Here is a 15,092-nt window from a genome sequence, read left to right as displayed (position 1 = left end):
GCTGCTTGAAAACTGAGGTGGAGAACCTGGAGAACATGGTCCACTGGGACTCAATGGCCCTCATTTATCAAACGGTAGTACGACGGTACATGGGCGTATGCCCGTCGTACGGCCATATGAAAGACGGGTTTGGTATTTGTCAATATGAACGTGATCGTATGGAAAGATGAAATCTCTCCACAGGTCTGACATAGTGGAGCAGGTTTCATTAAGGTTGGATTTACGGTGCGGCTCAGAAAAACCTGGCAGAGCATGAAAATAATTAAGAAGCACATCTCAAACAGGCCATAAAGCAGAAGCAGCACAGATTCAGTACAGATTAAAAAGTAAAAGAATAAAAACTAAAATAATGCCCTTACAGAATATCTAATGCAACTAATCCCCTTGTGGGATTAATAAAGGATTTTTAACTCTCAATAACTCCGCTGGTCCATCCTGTCACGGAGAGGAGTGCAGTTTTAAAAGTGCGAAAAGACGAACACACTGCTGTAGAGCAGCTTCAGACCCAGCAGGGGGTGCTACTGTTTAGCCCTGAAAAGATGTGACTTTATTTTGGCCTGTGCAGATTTACACAATATTGCCCTGGCTGATAGTTTTGATTCGCCAGCACTACGAGAGGAGCTGATGTGGAAACCAGCATGCTGGACGGAGGAGACCGGACCTGAAGAACCACTACTGAGTAAATAAACTGCAATGTTTAAAAAATGATTTATTTAATCAGTGATGTGATGCCAGCAGCCTGTAAAACAACATGTTAGCTAAAGGGAGATTAAACACAGACAGTGGACATTTAGTCAAACATTTTATCAAGTCTTCTATAAATTGTCTTTCATTTAAGCAGCACCGGCAGCGGGGGGCACGCCCCGCCTTCGTGGACTGAGTCCTGGGTCCTGTTCGGTCCTGTGTCCTGCTCGGTCCGGGTCCAGTGCTGGGTGTATGTCTCGGTGAGACTGTCCCCGCTGTGGGGAGGAGACTGGGCCGCGGTGCCGCTGCTGTCTGACTCTGAGACATCGTTAAACAAAAGATTAACGATCTGAGCTGTATAACGAGAGTCAGCCTCATTATTTGTAATATCAGGGTTAAATTAACGGACCTAGAATCTGTTCAGACCTCAGCCGGTGTCCGTTCGTCCAGGAGACGCTGCTCATCGCCGCCATGATCGTCCTCCAGACAGTTTTTCTATTCTGCTTTAATTTCAGTTTTTATTCTTCCAAAGAGCTCCTCTTGATTTACCTCCACCTCAGACCTGAGAGGATTCATTTCCAGCTCAGAGAAATGTCTTTTTTTTTGTCAAAATCGCTCCTTTTCCATGTTTCACCTCAGTGGGCGGGGCTATTCTAATAATTTTCTAATATGCGGGTCGTCTTATAACCGGAAGCTTGGCGGTTCGATCCCCGCTCCCACAGGCGTAAAACTGTCATCGTGCCCTTGAGCAAGACACTTCACCCACCTTGCCTAGGTATGAAAGTAGTGTGAGAGTGAATGGTTGGTGGTGGTGGGAGGGGCCAATGGCGCAGATTGGCAGCCTCGCTTCCGTCAGTTTGCCCCAGGACAGCTGTGGCTACAGCAGCAGCTTACCACCATCCAGTATGGTGTGAACAGGTTGATGTGATATTGCAGTGTGAAGCGCTTTGGGCTCTGTCATGCGGGGTAAAAAGTGCTATACCAGTGTAGTCCATTTACCATTTACCATTTCAGGGCGTAAGATGTTAATGACGATCAAATTCAGCCGCTGTATTTATCAACACCCGATCATTCAGACGCTGAGATCGGCGAGGACCGGAAGTTTCAGTAACGGGGTGCGAGCCCCGTCGTACGACGAGCTCACCGCTCAAGGCCTCAGTATGCTTCCCCATTGCAGCGACGTCATTCCTACGCCGGCAGCCCTACGCCGCCACTGAACATATCTTGCTTCTGCGTCAAGGGAACGCCCTCCTCTGCAAATTTACCGCCAAGCCGCTAGCAGTCACAACAACAATGTTTTGTTTTTCCCTCCTTAACCAAACTATTGTTTGAGGGCCTATTTTTGTTAAAACCTACCTGTCCCCACCTAGTGTGTTTTGTAGTCGCCCCCATTTTTCAGTATTGTCTTCTTCCTGGAGAAGGGCTCCAGGTAAGACACCCCGGGGTCTACATTTCAGCACCTAGGAAAAATCCTGTCTATACACACTAGGTAAGCGTGGGCGGCTGCCACGATCTTCTGTAGCAGGCAGGTAAGGTAAGGTAAGGCTTGGTTAGTTAGTTAGGGCTTGTCACTGGTTAAGGTAGTTAGGGTCACAGGGTTGAGGTGTGGGGGAAGATTAGGGTTTTGTGTTTAGTGGCACCGCCCACAGGGCCCTTCTCCTACGTCCTCCTGCCCTCCATTAGCTCTCCCCATTTTTGCTTTTTGCCAGCTTTTTGTTTAAAGCCTGCTGGTTGAGTGCTGGCCTTATTTTTGTTGTACTTGTAAATTTGTTTGTAACACTGCTTCTGTTTAATTATATCCTTTGTTATATACATTCCCCTTTTCCCTTGGAAAAGGCCACCCAAGTTCTTTTGTGTTGTGTACCTTGTTTTGCCCGCTCACCATTTGAAGCCTAATTTACATCTGCCCAGTAGGCCTGTGCATAAGTGTTGCTTTTTCCCCCTCGCTCCTGGCTTGGCCAATTGTAACATCTTAAGGGGGGGGCGTAACACTGACCTAGGGTGTCCTGGTGCCAAGTGCACTTGTGGACCCCCCTGTCCTCGAATTCAGTTCAGTTCAATTTAGCTTATTTATAAAGTGCCAATTACAACACAGTCATTTCTAGACACACATCATCCAGGATAACCACGATACCCTGGCTCAATCCCTGACCTTCGTTTTGTGCAGCAGGCTTCTGGTCTGAAACTGGTCTGTTGTGATCCAGCCACAGGAGGAAACGGACCGAAGGCCTCTTCCGCCGCCCGCTCTGCCGCTCAGATGCCCACAGCAATGGAGGCGTGCTGGAGCGGAGCTCTCCGCCTGTGACGGGTCACTTCAGCCCCAGAGACCTGTTGCTGGGCCGCAGTCAGGGCCTGACCCCGCCCCTCGACAGCCCGGAACGCCGCCGCCGCTCCGCCGCCGCCGTCACCATGACGGTGAGCCGACACGACTCCCTGCGCCGCCTGGAGGACAAGTCCGTCCGACGCTCCAGCAGCGGGCAGCACGGATTCGGAGAACCGCACCGGTCCAGAGGTCTGGACCCCGACGGCCTGGCTCAGGTGAGTCACCTTCTCCCGAACCAGATGATGTCCCGGGCCCCGTCACCACATCCTCCTAGCTCTGAAGGCTTTCCTCTGAGCTCAGTGGATGTGACAGCTTCACAAATGGTGGGCCAGTTCATGGTGCCCCGTCCAGACTGTCCTCCTGTCCCCTGACTGATCCATGTCCCCCACTGCTCCTTGTTTACCCCCACTGCCCCTTGCCCCCCCCCCCCCCCCTGCAGGACCTGGAGGTGACGGTGACCCTGGGGGATCTGGGGGATCTGCGGATCCAGGGCTGCCGTCCAGCACCGGACGTGGTTCTGGACACCTTGGAGCAGGTGAAGAACGGCCCTGGCACCGCCTGCTCCTCTGAATCGCCGAGCCCCCACAGCACCCCCAGCACCCCGGGCACGCCGGGCACCCCGGGCACGCCGGGCACCCCGAGCCCCCTCAGCCCGCTGAGCCCCCTCAGCCCGCTGCCGGGACCCCCGCCGGGACCCCCGAGGCCCTCCAACCCGTCGCCGGATGCCCCGGGATCCTTCCAGCCCGTGGCGACGGCGGCCGCCCGTGGTGCCGGGACCCCGCTGAGGCCCCCGGCCCTCAGGCCCAAACCCTCGGTCCCACCGAAGAGCGGCACCCCCCCTCTGCCCTCGCCGCTCGACAAATCCTGCACCATGTGAGCCAAACTGGGCCGGAAGTGCGCCGAATCAGGCCGGCCCGGGCCAGAACTGGGCCAGACGAGGAGATCAGGGTAGTTTTTCTAACAAATGAGGGTAGAAAGAGTTGAAAGAGCAAAAGAGAATTCCCATGTACTATTAAAATCTAATATTAGACAGGAGCTGATATGATATGCCATGATATGTGTGTGTTGTCAGGTTGGTGTTTCTCTCGGTGTGTAGGAGTTTTCTTTCTCCATGTATCCAGCATTTATCAGAGGTGAGCAGCGCTGCTGCTGAGGAGGAGCCGTGAACATGTGGTTTCAGTGCCGTAAATGTTGGCTGTTCTGTGGTGACGACGGGCCTGGAAACCGTCCCTGGACCTGAAAAACTATTTGACACGTCGAGCGAACGTCTGCAGAGACGCCGGACTCTGACGACGGTCTCTTCATGAATGTTTCTCTATTTTAACGACTGTTCAGCCAACGAGTGAATGTTCAGCAGCGGGGGCCGCCCCCAACAGCCTTCTTCTTCTATTTCCTGTTCTTCTTCTGCTGTGTCTTCTTCTTCCTCCGTTTTCTCCTCCTCTTGGTGAATTTTTTAGAGCCCCCCCATCAGCTGGAGCTTCGAACAGGGTGTGATGTGGAGGCAGCTTGGATTTAGCGTTCCTTCTGTGTGTGTGTGTGTGTGTGTGTGTGTGTGTGTGTGTGTGTGTGTGTGTGTGTGTGGTTCAGGTGTTTGTATCATCCTGTGTGTGTGTGTGTGTGTGTGGTTTTTCATATCTTTGTTCCAATTCCACCTGTCCTCCGCCCCTGCAGGCCGGGTCTCGTTACAGGACAGTCGTCCAGATTGTGTCCAGTCGTCGGGTGTCTTCAAACGAGACGACGTCTGCCATTCCTGTGGAGTTGAGGGAGTGTTTTCTGGTGGCAGCCTCTGGGGATGTCAGAAAGGAGACCGTAGATCAGAAGCATGTTTGAAGGAGTGTGTGGAGTGAGAGAGGAGCCAATCAGCTCAGAGCCAGCTGACCACACCCCCTAACAGACCTCCCTGATTGGCTGACAGCTCCGACTCAGCTACTGCTTTTAAAAATCCCCTCAGCTGTAGAGACATGTATATATAACAGTGAAATATATTCAGAATATATATCGGTGAAATATAAAATATATAGACCCTGAAAACAGGTTTGGGTCTGCCGAGTCTGTCTGGGCTCCTCCCCCGCCCCCTGCCAGCAGATCCAACTCGCCACCAGATGATCGGTCCACAGCTCTGCTCCTCTCTTCATCCGAGTGTCCAAGACACGAGGTCAGAGGTCAGATGACACGACAGGAAAGTCGATCATCGACCTCCGACCTAGGGTGTCCCGATCACCCCCTTCCAGGTCTCTCTGTCGCTGCCCACATGGGCGTTGAAGTCCCCAGTAGAACCATGGAGTCCCCAGTAGAGCACCCCAGCACTGCAGCACCCCTCCCAGGGACTCAGAAGGTCAAATACTCTATTCTGCTGTTTGGTCCGTAGGCCCAGACAACAGTGAGGAACCTGTCCCCGACCTGAAGGACCAGGGACCCTCTAGTTCACCGGGCTGAACTCCAACACATGACGGCTGAGCTGTGGGGCTTCAAACAAACCTTCACCAGACCACCGCCTGTTAGGGGTTGGGTTCCAGAGTCCAGCTCCGCTGGAGGGGCTGGGTTCTAGTCCAGGTCCTCTGGGGGGCTGGGTTCCAGAGTCCCGGTCCTCTGGAGTCCAGGCTGTGTTGAGCTAAGCCCAACTCTGTCTATCTGGCAACTTACCCCCCTCAGTCTCTGTCCAGGTATGGGGTCCCCAGGCCCCCTGCTGGTCCTCACTGGACCCAGTTCCTGGGTTCCTCCGGGGTTGGTGAGTACTCCAGTGTTCCACTTGGGCCGAGCCTGGAGACTTTTTTTAATTTTGAGGTTTTTGTTTGGTTTCAGACATTGGATACGGTTAGATGTTGGTGATTTTACAGGAATTATTCTGGGATGGATTTTGACCTCGACGTTCTTCGTTGATCAGCTTTCGTTCCATGTTTCAATGCATTGCTTCAGTTTTCTTTGATCTGTTTTCTTCCTCATTTATTTCACACATTTAGGATATTATGTGTCTGACGTTCACCTTTTTGTTTCGGGCTTTGGAGAAGATCTGTGCCTTTTTTTGTTGGATGTTTTCAGTCGTTCTCTTGCTCCTTGTTGTTTTCGGTTCACGTTTCAGCTCAGTCTGGTGTCTTTGTTCGCTGTAGCAGTTTTGTGTCTTTGTGGGACAGTCAGGTTTTATTTTGGGAGATGATGTCCTCTGATTCAGCAGACTCCTGGGGGTCCAGATGTCCTGCTGACGTGTGTGTGTGTGTGTGTCTGTCAGAATAATGGTTTACTTGCTTGTTACACTGAAGTCACGAGTTAACCTTAAATTCACAATAAGCTAACAGGGTGGGGCTGTGGGTGGAGGCCCAGAAGGATGACAACAGACACACAAAAACTAAACAAAAAAACAAACACTTGAACAGCGCACTGAATGTGGCCTGAAGCCGTCTGAGAAGTGATTGAAATTAAATATGATGTGGTGTGCGTGTGTGTGTGTGTGTAAGTGCCTTTTTTTTTAACAAACAAAAAACAAACCTCGTTTTTTTGTGGGGAGAGTTGTGAATCCACTCACGCATGTCCTGAAGGAAGAGCAGCAGTGAAGTGTTTGGTAGATTTCCTGACTTGGCTGGAGCATTATCTCATTGTAAAGTTGCACTCTGACGTAGAGGATTGTGTACTTGGCATGTAGCATCATAACATTTTGGTGCATTTTAACTCAAAACGGGAGGTTTCCTTGAATGTGTTTGATGATAAAGGAAATGGTTTTTGTCTGTTAGTGTTGCTGTGTTTGAGAAACTCGAGCTTCCTGAAGACGAGCTCATATAGCCAAACGGATTGTATCAGTGTGTTGTATTTATAATACAAATAAACCCCAATAAAGTCATCAGAGACTTAACACTGAAGTTGTTGATTCACGGTGCCCTTCTTCACGAAGAAATATTTTGAGGTGTGTTTCCTGACACCTCAACTAACGCGTTTCAGTGCACATCCTGCAGAAATGAAGAATTTACTGACAGACACAATGTACTATTTGGATGTTAAAGTAACTAATTGGAAAACAACTATATTGCATTTGTGGTCATTTGAGCCACTTCAAGTGTGATGCATTGGGTGCCAGGCACACAGGCATTCAATGGAGGTGCGTTCACTGACCTTGACACTGGGAGGCCCTCTTGGATGTGAGGTACACACTGCTGGTGATGCATTCAGGGACATGTATGCTGACTGTGTTTCACCAGTAATGTGCTGTCGCTCAGTGATGCTTTCACTGACGAACACACTCAATCTGCATTTCTATTGTGTTCTGAAATGAATTGCTAAATTGTGCTTTATTGTTGCTGTATTAACTTTCACAATTTAATTCCACGGGATTCATTAATTCACACACACACATAAATACACGTCAGTGATGTTTTGTACAAACTGCAGCCCATTTCAATGAGTTCCAACATCCCCTGAATAACACGGGATGCATTCACTGACACTTTGCATTCATCAGCCTGTGAATGCCTCACTGTTACAGGAGTCCAAGAATGCATCAGCCATCCTATCTATCCAAGTATTTCTTCTTGGAATCATGAGAAGCAGCAGCCATTTGTCTCCAAACTTTATTGAAATTGATAAAGTACAACAGAAGTGAACACTGAAAAATAAAATCTGAACCTGTTAAAACCACATTAATACAGGCTGAAAGATTAAAATGAATGATTAAAATAAATTAATGGAAAGTTTAAATCTCTTTGGTCTGGAACTCGGTTTTGGGCTTGGAAGATAGACACCGTTTGGACCGCAGGACACAGTTTTCCAAACAAGTTGTTGCTGGGCTCGGCTCAAGCCTTGGAGCTTGGTGGTTCTGGGCCCGGCTCAGGCCTTGGAGCTTGGTGGTTCTGGGCCCGGCTCAAGCCTTGGAGCTTGGTGGTTCTGGGCTCGGCTCAGGCCTTGGAGCTTAGTGGTTCTGGGCCCGGCTCAGGCCTTGGAGCTTAGTGGTTCTGGGCCCGGCTCAGGCCTTGGAGCTTGGTGGTTCTGGGCCCGGCTCAAGCCTTGGAGCTTGGTGGTTCTGGGCTCGGCTCAGGCCTTGGAGCTTGGTGGTTCTGGGCCCGGCTCAGGCCTTGGAGCCCGGTTTGAGGGTGCTGAAAGGCTTGGAGTTGCGCAGCGAGCTGCAGGTCTCCTGCAGGAAGGCGACGATGTGCAGGTCCTTCTCAGACTTGCGCCCGTCGAAGATGACCACCAGAGTGAAGTGCGGCTCGGGCCGCGTCAGGTAGTAGGTGCTCTGGACTTTGTCGTCGTAGAAGTGCACCACCTTGTCCAGGGTGTTGAGCTCGGCGGCGCGGTCGCCCATCATCATGATGACGTTGGGCCAGTGTGTGAGGGGCCGCTCGCCCGTGGGCAGCGACACCACGGCGGGGAACTGCTCCACCCCTTTGGGCGCCTCGCGGTACGACTGCGGGTGGTGGTAGCCATGACCCTGGAAGCTGTCCAGGCCGCGGTTGTCGAATACCAGAGACACGTTGCTGGCGTCGTGCTTGCGGATGAAGCCGGAGATCTTGCCGTGGTAGTCCGGTGCGGCCCGGGCCGTGAGCGCCCTCATGTCCGCCGGCGTCGTCTGCCGACTCAGGGCCTCGTAGAAGTAGAAGCTGAACTTGGCAAGCAGCGCCGCCTGGAAGCGCTGCAGCCACAGGTAGAGGTGGGGCGGCTGCACGGCCTTCTGCGACTGACCGCCGAACAGGTGCTTGCGGGTTTCCTTCTGCCGCTGGAACAGCTGTCCCCACGCCGTCAGCTTGGTGTGGGCGCCGTGCAGGCTGAGCAGGGCGGGCAGGAAGTGCCACTCCGACACCTGAGCCTGGCCGCGCAGCAGCTGGGTCACCACCTCCACCTCCGTCTGGAAGCTCTCCTCCACCCGGCCCAGGATGGGGTGATGGAACCTGCAGTAGGAAGACTTTCAGTTCATGTTCATCTACCGCTCCCTACATGAAGGCAGGTTCTACCGGAAGGCCAGGGCACCGTTTGGATCCACTGGTGACCATGACATAGAACGACTGCCGACACGAGTTGCTGCTAATGCTAATGCTACTGGTTCAACTGCTGCTACTGATACAGCTACTAATGCTACAGCTACTACTACTTCTGCTACTGCTGCTGCTACTGTTGTTACAGCTACTACTGATGCTACAGCTACTGCTAATGGTTCAACTGCTGCTACAGCTACTAATGCTACAGCTGCTGCTAATGCTACTGCTAATGGTTCAACTGCTGCTACTGCTACAGCAACTACTACTGCTACTGTTGCTACAGCTACTACTAAAGCTACTGCTACTGCTGATACTGCTACAGCTACTACTAATGCTACAGGTACTACTGTTACAGCTGCTGCTACTGCCAATGGTTCAACTACTGCTACAGCTACTACTACTGCTGCTACAGCTGCTGCTGCTGTTGTTACAGCTACTACTAATGCTACAGCTGCTGCTAATGCTACTTCTACAGCTACTACTAATGCTAGAACATCTGGTACTACTGTTACAGCTACTGCTGCTACAGCTACTACTAATGCTACAGCTACTGCTAATGGTTCAACTGCTGCTACTGCTACTACTACTACTACTGCTGCTACTGCTACTACTAATGTTAGAACAGCTGCTGCTACTGCTACTATGCTGCTACAGCTACTACTAATGCTACAGCTACTGCTAATGGTTCAACTGCTGCTACTGCTACTACTACTACTACTGCTGCTACTGCTACTACTGTTAGAACAGCTGCTGCTACTGCTACTATGCTGCTACAGCTACTACTAATGCTACAGCTACTGCTACTGCTAATGGTTCAACTGCTGCTGCTGCTACTACTACTGCTACTACTAATGTTAGAACAGCTGCTGCTACTGCTACAGCTACTATTAATGGTTCAACTGCTGCTACAGCTACTACTAATGCTACTACCGCTACCGCTACTACTAATGTTAGAACAGCTGCTGCTACTGCTACTATGCTGCTACAGCTACTACTAATGCTACAGCTACAACTTATGCTAGAACATCTGCTACTACTGTTACAGCTGCTGCTGCTACAGCTACTATTAATGGTTCAACTGCTGCTACAGCTACTACTAATGCTACAGCTACTGCTACTGCTAATGGTTCAACTGCTGCTGCTGCTACTACTACCGCTACTACTAATGTTAGAACAGCTGCTGCTACTGCTACAGCTACTATTAATGGTTCAACTGCTGCTACAGCTACTACTAATGCTACTACCGCTACCGCTACTACTAATGTTAGAACAGCTGCTGCTACTGCTACAGCTACTATTAATGGTTCAACTGCTGCTACAGCTACTACTAATGCTACTACCGCTACCGCTACTACTAATGTTAGAACAGCTGCTGCTACTGCTACTATGCTGCTACAGCTACTACTAATGCTACAGCTACAACTTATGCTAGAACATCTGCTACTACTGTTACAGCTGCTGCTGCTACAGCTACTATTAATGGTTCAACTGCTGCTACAGCTACTACTAATGCTACTACCGCTACCGCTACTACTAATGTTAGAACTGCTGCTGCTACTGCTACCAGTGTTGTTTTCGTTAACGATGACGACAACGAAAATATTTCGTCAAAGTCCCTTTATTCCGTGACTAAAACGAGACGTGACGAGCTAAAAATATCTCTTTAAAGACGGAAATGTGACGAGACATATCTGGTGTTTTCATTGACGAGACGAGACGAGACGAAAACGTCAGTATTTTCACTTTCAAAATAAATTAAAACAAATGCGATTCTCCCAGCTTGTTCACGCAGATCAGCTGCTTTACTCTGAAAATATTAGCAATTCATGAGCTGCTTCCTGTTTGACCACGCCTGCACTGCATGCACCAGCGCACCGGCTCACTCAAGAGCATAGCAGCAACTTATTCGCCGGGGCTCGGCGGGAGGAAAAGACGCAGTGATTTATGGATGTACTTTGATCAGAATCCAGCAGAAAATAAAACAGAATGATTGTTAGTGGGAGACGGAGGATCTAATCCAACTGTTTGACTGCTTGTTCTTACTGTGAAACTGCAATAGGAGTCCACCATTGATTAGTGAAGTTTTTTTCCCCAAAAAAAATCAGGTGTTGTCTTATTTTGAAGAAATGTATTTTTGTATTTTTGACTTTTGTTTAATATTTGTATAGAGAAAATTCAGGTAAGGAATTCTTACAAAGTTTATCAAACTCATGTTTGTCATTTCAGTTTTGAAGACTTCCAAGTGTTTCATACCAACAAGTGTACCCAAGATATTAATTTAGTTTATCTTACTTGTTTTAATGGTAGTATTTTCCTAATAACCATCTTAATATTGGTTTTATCGTTCCTCCACATAATAACAGGCAGTTACTCTTACCAGTTCAAATCAGTAACATAGAAACATGACAGACCAGTTTTAATAAAAGGTCTCAGCCTTTATATCAGTATGGACATTATAAAAATAGCTTGAAAGTATCAGCAAAATCATATTTGTCCTCTCATTCCGTCTGGCAGAGCTCATATAAGCACTGCATTGAGGTTGTAAAGTATCAGAATAGTCCAGTTTATTATTTGATATTCAAAGGCATCAATGTGTTCTGTTGGTTTTGTGCCATTTAATTATTATTATTTTTTTTTTTTTGTTTACAGTTTCCTTTACCTTTTTTTCCTTTTAAGGCTTTCTTTATGACTAAAACTGGACTAAAACCCATTTGGTTTTTGTCGACTAAAACTACACTAAAACTATGAAGTGTCAAAATGACTAAAATGTGACTAAAACTAATAAGCATTTCGTCCAAAAGACTAAAACTAAATCAAAATAGGCTGCCAAGAACAACACTGACTGCTACTATGTTGCTACAGCTACTACTAATGCTCCAGCTACTAAAACTACTATCTGCTGTGGTAGTCAGTACATTTATGATGTTGCACTTCAGCATTGGGAGTTATATTTAGAGTATATTAAGAACAAAAACTTCTAACATTAATATGAATTAGTGGTGAGTAATTCCACACCTCCATCATCACAGGACACTTCATGTATCTTGTATCCGTCACTAAATGGCAGTGTGGTGATCTCCCCATTGTGTGGTGAATAAAATCTGATCTTGATGTTGCTCTGTGTGATGTTTTCCCTGGCTGTTGAGCAAACGCCCGTGGACATGAGGACGCTCAAACCGACACTCACTTGGAGCTGTACTTGCGCAGCACGGCCTCCAGCGTGGCGACCAGCTCGTCCGAGTTGACGCTCTTCTGGCCGCCCAGCGAGTGCATCTTCTCGTACAGGTCGGCCATCTCCGTGCGAGCCTGCGTGAAGTGGCAGAGCTGCTCGGACAGGTGCGACAGCAGGTCCTCCAGGTGGTGGTGGGAAGAGGAGGCGGCGGCGGCGGAGGAGAGGGTTTGCTGGCTGTGGCGGCCCATCGTCACCACCTTCCTCAGCTCGTTGAACAGAGACGTGTAGATGGTCCGGATGGAGTCCTTTCTGCTGAAGAAGGACTGGCCCCCTGCAGAGAGACCAGATCAGACTTGCTGAGCATCAGCTCCCTCTGCTGGTGGAATTAAGTCAATGACACTAGATTTCACACTCTCAGTATGTGGTTCCAGTCCGCCGCTCCCAAACTCTGGAAAGTGTCTGGCTGTTTGTGTTTCGCTCAAACCACAACGACTCGGCACTTGAAGCGAAAACCGCTCTGCCACCAGCAGGCGCAGGAGGTAGAGGTTTTCCAAAGATCAGCTGCAAACCTCGGTCTGCCCAGTTCCTGTCAATCTCATCCTGGTTCCTGCAGCTGCCGAGTCCTCCGGAGCAGAGGAAGCTCCGTCCGCTGGCAAGACCACTGGAAACGGCAGAACCAGCAGAACCAGACACAGCCCAGCAGAACCAGGAGGAGCCCAGCAGAATCAGGAGGAGCCCAGCAGAACCAGGAGGAGCTCAGCAGAACCAGGAAGAGCCCAGTAGAACCAGGAAGAGCCCAGCAGAACCAGGAAGAGCCCAGTAGAACCAGGAAGAGCCCAGCAGAACCAGACACAGCCCAGCAGAACCAGGAGGAGCCCAGCAGAACCAGGAGGAGCCCAGCAGAACCAGCAGGAGCCCAGCAGAACCAGCAGGAGCCCAGCAGAACCAGACACAGCCCAGCAGAACCAGACACAGCCCAGCAGAACCAGGAGGAGCCCAGCAGAACCAGGAAGAGCCCAGCAGAACCAGACACAGCCCAGCAGAACCAGGAGGAGCCCAGCAGAACCAGGAAGAGCCCAGCAGAACCAGACACAGCCCAGCAGAACCAGGAGGAGCCCAGCAGAACCAGCAGGAGCCCAGCAGAACCAGGAAGAGCCCAGCAGAACCAGACACAGCCCAGCAGAACCAGACACAGCCCAGCAGAACCAGGAGGAGCCCAGCAGAACCAGGAAGAGCCCAGCAGAACCAGACACAGCCCAGCAGAACCAGGAGGAGCCCAGCAGAACCAGGAGGAGCCCAGCAGAACCAGGAAGAGCCCAGCAGAACCAGACACAGCCCAGCAGAACCAGGAGGAGCCCAGCAGAACCAGCAGGAGCCCAGCAGAACCAGCAGGAGCCCAGCAGAACCAGCTACTGTTCTCTGACACTTCAGAGCATCCTCGGCAGACACGCTGACAGCGCTCCTGTGTCGGTGTTGAATCATTTCGCCACTGTAATGAATGGAGCATGGAGTGGACCGGAAACTATTTTGTCTGTTATCTGATGTCCGTGATCAGGTCCAGACTGGACCCTTTAACCCGGTCTGAAGGACCCTGTTGAACCCCTCCCTACCCGGCTCCTCACCTATCTTCTGTCCCAGGAATGTCATGTGATGGTAGGCCTTCTCGGCCGCAGCCAGGTGAGCCAGCGCGGCGAGCAGCGCCGCCCAGAGCGCCCCGGAGCTCCTGCTGCTGCCGTCCTTCTCCTTCTCCAGGTAGTCCTTGGCCCGGTCGAAAGAGAAGACTCCGAGCTGGGTGAAGAAGCTCTCCAGGATGGCTCTCTCGCGGGGCACGGGCCGCAGCTCCTCCTCGGTCATGGCTGCTGAATCTCCGGAGGCCAGTGGAGTGCTGGTAACGCCTTAAGAAGACATTAGAGCGCTATCTTCAAACTTAAATACTCGCATTTTTTCCAAACGGACGATAAAGTTTAACAAAATTTAAAAGAGGACTAGCAGCTACCAGCGCGGCGCCATGTTGGCAGGGCAGATGTAAACAGTACAGAAGGCACCGAGGGTCAAAATACTGGAAACGCGTTTGCGGTATGAACTGCACATGCGCAGAGCGTCGAGATGAGAAAAAAGTCCGATTATTTGATTATTGTTATTATGTTTTACTTTCGAAGATATAAAGTACGAAAATGCAGAACTGCCACAGTGAAGAAATATATTGTAGCGGCCATGGGGGCCGCTGGGGGTCGCTGCAGCAAGTGACTGTGCCCTGGCCAGCCGCAAGAGATTATGGGTGGAAATGTTTGGGCCGTTTTGGGTCTGTTGTGGGGTTTATTTGTATTCATTTATGTTCCCTTTATTATGACTTGTGTTAAGTAATTGTGTTCCTGTGTGCTGTTGCCACTTTCGTGTTGTTTTATGTTTATTATGTGTCGGACCGTGAGCCAAGGGGGTTGCAGAGTGAGTCAGATGGGGCCGGGAGCCGACATATGTTGGTCTTAAAGGGCACTTAAAGCTTTGTAAATCAGGTTTGGCTGGCCGTTTAATTAAAGGTACTGTAGGCAGGATTACCTTCGCAAAATGGTGATTTGACCCATCCAAGATGGCGATTTGAAACTCGGAGTCGTACCCACCTTGGGGTGCCGAGTGGGGCCGGCAGTGTCACGGCCGCCTGCCCCGGCAGGTTGATTCACCTGTGACCTTTTCACGGCGGGCCTGGGGTCAATGCCTTTTTTTCAAAGAATTTGTGCCGTAGGCAGGATTACCTTCGCAAGATGGCAATTTGACCCATCCAAGATTGCAATTTGAAACCCGTAGTTGGGTCGGCAATGTCACGGCTGCCTGCGCTGGCGGGTTGATTCACCTATGACCTTTTCACGGCGAGCCTGGGGTCAAAGCCTTTTTTTAAGAATTCCAGTAGAAACAGACGGTGTCCTCCGTGCATTTTTGATGATGTTATGTCCGATGAAGC

At 50.2% G+C, this 15,092-nt stretch overlaps 2 protein-coding genes across 2 annotated transcripts in view; one reads left to right on the top strand and one right to left on the bottom strand.

Moving 5' to 3' along the window:
- Positions 1-3,937, top strand: part of LOC115403973 (SLIT-ROBO Rho GTPase-activating protein 1-like) — a 92,165-nt gene extending 88,228 nt beyond the window's left edge. The window contains exons 22-23 of the mRNA XM_030113063.1: positions 2,889-3,222; positions 3,447-3,937. Coding sequence (XP_029968923.1) covers positions 2,889-3,222; positions 3,447-3,884 — 772 coding nt within the window. The 3' untranslated portion in view covers positions 3,885-3,937. The remainder of the gene's footprint in view (positions 1-2,888; positions 3,223-3,446) is intronic.
- Positions 3,938-7,545: 3,608 nt separating this feature from the next.
- On the bottom strand, positions 7,546-14,155 carry kics2 (KICSTOR subunit 2). Its single transcript, XM_030113955.1, has 3 exons — positions 13,759-14,155; positions 12,152-12,467; positions 7,546-8,877 (listed from the first exon to the last, which is right to left on the bottom strand). The coding sequence occupies exons 1-3, from the start codon at positions 13,988-13,990 to the stop codon at positions 8,058-8,060; spliced, it is 1,368 nt and encodes a 455-aa protein (XP_029969815.1). The 5' UTR covers positions 13,991-14,155; the 3' UTR covers positions 7,546-8,057.
- Between the last annotated feature and the right edge of the window lie 937 nt (positions 14,156-15,092).

Source organism: Salarias fasciatus, chromosome 17, assembly GCF_902148845.1.
Source record: "Salarias fasciatus chromosome 17, fSalaFa1.1, whole genome shotgun sequence".
NCBI lineage: Eukaryota > Metazoa > Chordata > Actinopteri > Blenniiformes > Blenniidae > Salarias > Salarias fasciatus.
The sequence above is the reverse complement of the archived record's forward strand: the minus strand, read 5'-3'. Positions and strand labels throughout refer to the sequence as shown.